Here is a 6,000-nt window from a genome sequence, read left to right on the forward strand (position 1 = left end):
GAAGGTAGCTAAGCTAACTACTATGCCACCGCAGAGTTAATTCTTGAACTCAGTAGCCTCAGCCTTGGCCTGGTATGTAAGGCATGCCAGATGTTAGAGTTTATGTTTTGCATCAGTCCCTTCATGATTTTCCATATGTAAGTGATTGTGGTAATTTTACTTTTTTGTTACTGTTCTTTAAATTGTAAAACTTTATTATAAATTAATACTTTTCCTTACCAAAAACATTGTACACATTTGACTGCTCTTATGTTGTGATGTGCAGTGGTTTCTTTAGAATTCAAGTTAGTTTTGTTTTGTTTTGAGAATTTATACATGTCATGCTATTCTTTCCCCTCCCCCAACTCTCCAAACCTCCCTTCAGTGCCCACTCAGCTTCAGAGGGTGTTTGGTTGATTGGATGGTTGGTTTGTTGGTCCTTCTGAGAAAGTTTCTCTACTGTGTAGCTCTGGTTGTCCTGGAATTCACTCAGTAGATCAAACTGGCCTCAAACTCACAGAGATCTGCCTGCCTCTGCCTCCTGAGTGCTGGGATTAAAGGCATGCTGTGCCACACCCTCCTCCTTCATGTTTTATGTCTGTGTCTGTTCCAGCAAGCAGGCTTAGCAGGTTCCCATCTCTTTCCAACTGTTAGATGCTGGAATTTGGGTAATTGGTCTTATTTGTACAAGGTAGGGGCAATTTGTTTTCTTGTATCCCTGGAGAAGGGAAGCCTGGTGCCTCGTGATTGCGTGCAGAGTAAGAAGCTCCTCCCACCAGAGTGGCTGCCGGCCAGAGCGTTTTCATAGACTGCACAAATCCATTGCAATAACATACCTTCTGTTTTCCCCTCCAGGCTAATCTCGACGAAAGCCAGATGAGTTCGCCTACATTCCTTAGAGCTTTAATGACAGCCGTTTGCAAAGCAGCTATCATAGGTGAGCAATGTTTGTTGAGAGTAGTTAAGAATATCTGAAGTACAAATTATCGGCTTTATGTTGTCTTGAAACTTGAAGTTTCATCATGTCATGCCACCTGCTGTGGCAGTCATGGGGGCAAACAGTTAATCTCTCCATAAGAACCAGGTCTGAATCTAGATTTTGTTCCTTCCTCTTCATCCTCAAGGCCATGTCTTCTATTCATGGATTTGAGGCTAACCTCAAATTAACTGTGTAGCTCAGGATGGCATTGAACTCCTTATTCTCCTCCTTATGCCTTGCATGTGTTAAAATTACAGGTATATGTGACCAATTCTGGCTTATGAGTTAAATAAATACCATGCTGTATAAACATCAGTACTATATGAACCATCAAGCTATAGCTCCATCTCCTAGTTTGGTTTTATTGCATTTTTAAAGTATTGGCTTAAATTCCTACATTATTAATTAGTAATACTTTAATTGACATGACAAATTATTATAGTACATATTTGAATATTACACATTGTAGGATATACAGTGATTTTTTTAATTAATTTTTTTAATTAGGTATTTTTCTCATTTACATTTCCAATGCTATCCCAAAAGTCCCCCATACCCTCCCCTCCCCACAGTGATGTTTTAATAAGCGTCTACAATGTGGACAGTGTTTAGATCAAGCTAGTCAGCATACCTGTCAGCTCTCTGACTTTATGATAAGACCTTTGATTACCTTGAATCTCTTACGTTGTCATAAAGTCTTGGTACTGTTTCATTATACTTACAAATAAATGGGTAAAAGTCTGAGGAGAGTGTGCACTCAGCATGTTTCCCGCCCCCTCCCCATGTTTTGTATCAGGTTTTATAAAATGGACCATTAAAAATGCACTGGTCCCAGCACTCGGGAGGCAGAGGCAGGCGGATTTCTGAGTTCGAGGCCAGCCTGGTCTACAGAGTGAGTTCCAGGACAGCCAAGGCTACACAGAGAAACCCTGTCTTGAAAAAAACCAAAAAAAAAAACAAAAAACAAAAAAATGCACTGGTGCCAGAGGCTTGTAGTCCCAGCTGTCCGCAAAGCTGAGGTAGCAGGATCAAAAGAAAAGGGGCCTCTAAGGCCACTAAGGAAATTAGTGAGACGCTGTTTCAAAATAAAACATCCAGAGAGGGCTGGGGATGTTAGTTAGCTCAGTGGAAAATGCTTGCCTGGTGTGTGAGACACTTGGTCCAGACCCCAGTACCACCCAGCATGGATAGTCTTTGCTTTGGGCCCCTTTCTCAACTTTCCTAGGTGTGCCTGTCTGTCTGCTGTGCTTAGAACACCAGAATGGCTCTGTGATAACACCTGGTTCTTCTGCCCCTCCAGCTGACTGTTCTACCTTCAGAGTGGACACTGCTGTGATCAAGCAGAGAGTGCCGATCTTACTCAAGTACCTAGACTCAGACACGGAGAAGGAACTACAAGCACTTTATGCACTACAAGCATCCATAGTAAAACTTGACCAACCTGCCAGTAAGTTTCCATCTTGGTTCCCCAATTGGGGAGAACTGGAGGCCTTGAAAGATGATTTGGAGTTAAGACATGGCATTAGGTTAGGGAGGCAGAGGCCGTTAGATCTCTTGAATCCCAGGCTAGCCTGGTCCACAGAGTGAGTTCCAATACAACCTGTCTCGAAGAAAACAAACAAGCAACAGAAGAAGTAGTAGTTAGGGACAAAAGAGATGGCTTGGTGGTTAAGCACACTGGCTGCTTTTTGAGTGGACCCTGGGGTTCAGTTCCCTGCACCTACAATGCCCACTCCCAGCTATCTGAAACTCCAGTCCTAGGAGGTCAAGCACCCTCTTCTAGTCTCCATAGCCACCAGGCATGCACGTGGGAAGATGGACATACATGTAGACAAAACACCCACACACAGTAAAATATTTGAAGAACATAAAGTATAACTTGTGGGTGGCCAGCTCTTCCCTATTGTCCCAGCACATGGTGTGGCTAGGGCACGAGGACCATAACCTCAAGGCCACCGTGGGCTACAGCATGGTGGGAATATACCTGAAAACCAAAGGAAGAAGTCAAAGTAGTGTAGAGCGCTGGTCCTCTCCATAGGCCAGGTCTATGGGCCTCCTTCACAGGGTCTACTCTACGCCATGTGCAAGCCGGACACCCTAAGATGCTGTGGCCGTGGTGCAGGCTGAGAAGTGAATCTTGCATTTTATTTAATCTCCATTAAGTAGCCACATGTGGACATACTAGATACATATACAACAGCCTTGAGCATGGCTGATGATCTCAGCACCCTAAGCCACTGGTGTTTACCAAAGCATCAGTTATCCAGGCACACACATGCACGCACCCACCCTGGTGTTAGATGCTGTCCAGTGAACTCTTAACATCTGCAGGAAGTTTCACAGACTGTACACATGTCTGGAGAGGCTTATTGTGCGATGGCCCCGAGTGGTCCGCAGATGCTGTGGCATTGCGTTGCTTTTCGTCTTTGAAAGTGAAAGTGCAGGGCTGGAGAGATGGCTCAGCACTTAAGGGCACTGACTGCTCTTCCAGAGGTCCTGAGTTCAAATCCCAGCAACCACATGGTGGCTCACAACCATCTGTAATGGGATCCTATGCCCTCTTCTGGTGTGTCTGAACACAGCAATAGTGCACTCATAAATAAAATAAGTAATTCTTTAAAAAAAAGGAAAGAAAAGAAAAAAGAGAAAAAGTGAAAGTACTCCTGAGTCTGAAACAAGTTATTCTCAGAGTTTAATAACCCAAGAGGCGTCGAGTCTGAATCCAGAGGTATAGCCGATCTCCTCCTCTCACCAGTATGTAAGTCATTTAACAGGGTGGCAGCTTCCTTTTCTGAGTTGTACAGGAGGGGACACTAGCTTCTCAGATGACAGGCTGTCTGATGGAGTTGGTGCTGGGTTTACAGTAGGCCTCCTCCTTGTGGAGCTGCTGGTTGGGAAACCGGCCCCCATCAGACTTGTGGCCTCCCTCTCCATTTCCCTGTTGGATATCCAGAGCTTTGTTGTTGTTGTTAGTGGGAGGGAGGCGTGATTTATTTCAGTGTTAAGATAATGTAATTACAAATATTAATCTAAAAAAGTTTAATATGGCTCTTTCTGACTCGTTACCAAAATTTCTTGTTCATCATGGCCTCCTCCGTTAGTGTGATGGTCAGGAAGCTGGCTTCCAGCGAAGCACATAAGTCACGTGGAATGGTGCACACATTTATCTCAGCACTTGGTGGGCAGAGGCCATGGGTCTCTTGAGAATTCAGGGCCAGCCTGTTCTACATAATGAGCTTGTGGCTAGCAGGGCAACATAATGAAACCATATCTCAAAAGGGGATTTAAGAGTCCAAAATCTAGCCCTTAATCCCAGCACTTGGGAGGCAGAGGCAGGGGGATTTCTGAGTTTGAGGCCAGCCTGGTCAACAGAGTGAGTTCCAGGGCAGCCAGGGCTACACAGAGAAACCCTGTCTCGAAAATCAAAAAAAAAAAAAAAAAGAGTTCAAAATCTAGAGATCAACTCTGCCTGTGTTGTCATAGAAAGTCAGTCTTTGTTTTTAAATACAGACTTAGAAAGGGGAAAGTTATACTTGTTGGTTTTTTTTTTTTTTTTGCCTCTGCCTCCTGAGTGCTAGGACTAAAGGCTTGCTCCACCACCAGCACCGTTATATTTAAATTTTAAGTGTTTAACTTGATAACAACATAATAACAAACACCTTTACTAGTATCCAAACATAGTTGAATTTGAACAAAATAAGAATAAAAAGTAATGTTTTGTCTGCAAATGAGTGTTACATTGCTCAGCACCAAGAGGGTGTAGTGCACAGTCCTGGGGAGTGGATGTTCATTCACTGTGCTGATTGACTGCAGCCATTCATTCATTCATTCATTCACCGACCACATTCAGTCACTCACTAATTCACATGTCTTTGCTTTTCCTTGCAACTACAATGCTCACACCTGCGGCTGTTGTCACCTCTTGCAGACTTGCTCCGGATGTTTTTTGATTGCCTGTATGACGAGGAGGTGATATCAGAGGATGCCTTCTACAAATGGGAGAGCAGCAAGGACCCCGCTGAGCAAGCTGGGAAGGGCGTGGCCCTCAAGTCTGTCACGGCCTTTTTCACGTGGCTTCGAGAAGCAGAAGAGGAGTCCGAGGATAACTAATACTTCAAATACACAAACGAAACAAAAGAAACAATTTAAGTATTTTTTTAAAAAGTTTCACGTCTTCGCCAATCACAGTGCAGCAAGGCCAACTCTCGCAGAAACCCCACGTGTGCGCGAGTGGGAGAGGGGACAGGAATCAGGTGATCATGGAGGATAAAGGTCCTGGAACAAGGAAACAGCAAACCCGAGGGCGGGCGCTCCAAAACCAAAATACATGTACTATTTATAGAAAATATTTTCTGTTTTAATCTTTTCTTTTTAAACGAGGACTCATACTTTAAAAAAAAAAATAAAAAAAAAAACACATTTAGCAAAAAAAAAAAAAAGAAAAAAGAAAAAAAAGAAAAAGAAAAAAAAAACAGTTGAACTTTAATTTATTTTAAGGACTGCAAATGCCAGTGTAATTTTTTTAATTTGCAGTTTCTGTAAACAACTTGTATAATAGAAAAGCAGAGAAATAAATTTCCCTTCCCTTCAGATGCACCGCACATTTGTGTTAAGGCATAGCTGTTAGTCCCGATTTGAGAAGGTTTGGGGTGAACGAGGTAAGAAAGATCTTTTTTCCCTTCCCCGGCCCTTTTCTTGCTCCACTCCCAGCCCTATCTTCAGATCTTTCTGCCTCTCAGCTTGCTTCAGAAAATTTAAAAATCACACTAGTAATCAAAACATACATAACCTTGGAACAGAAGGAAGTACTGTGGACCAGAAAAATCCAAGAATTGTTCAAAAAAAGTGCTACCCTGGAAAATACCCTTAATACCGTTGAAATCGTTAGAGTAACTTTAAGGCTTGTAAATACATAGAACAAATATTTAAAAACATAAAAAAGGAATTGACTCAATACTATTTCTTTTCACTTTCAAAATATAAGGAACAAAATAAAGACGAGCATTGCAAGTTTAAAATAAAGACTTCTCCTTTTGACAGCC

The 6,000-nt window shown here is 42.6% G+C and overlaps 1 protein-coding gene across 54 annotated transcripts in view; it reads left to right on the forward strand.

The window, feature by feature from the left end:
- Positions 1 to 6,000, forward strand: part of Eif4g3 (eukaryotic translation initiation factor 4 gamma, 3) — a 215,308-nt gene extending 209,308 nt beyond the window's left edge. For 47 of the 54 annotated variants that reach the window (XM_006538775.4, XM_006538770.4, XM_006538776.4 and 44 more), the window contains 3 exons: positions 835 to 916; positions 2,259 to 2,405; positions 4,887 to 5,976. In XM_006538775.4, coding sequence (XP_006538838.1) covers positions 835 to 916; positions 2,259 to 2,405; positions 4,887 to 5,068 — 411 coding nt within the window. In that variant the 3' untranslated portion in view covers positions 5,069 to 5,976. Of the gene's footprint in view, positions 1 to 834; positions 917 to 2,258; positions 2,406 to 4,886 lie in introns of all 54 variants that reach the window. The other 7 variants (NM_001256195.1, NM_172703.3, NM_001355700.1 and 4 more) reach the window with 4 other exon arrangements.

The sequence above is a fragment of the Mus musculus genome, chromosome 4 (genome assembly GCF_000001635.26).
Source record: "Mus musculus strain C57BL/6J chromosome 4, GRCm38.p6 C57BL/6J".
NCBI classification, from domain to species: domain Eukaryota; kingdom Metazoa; phylum Chordata; class Mammalia; order Rodentia; family Muridae; genus Mus; species Mus musculus.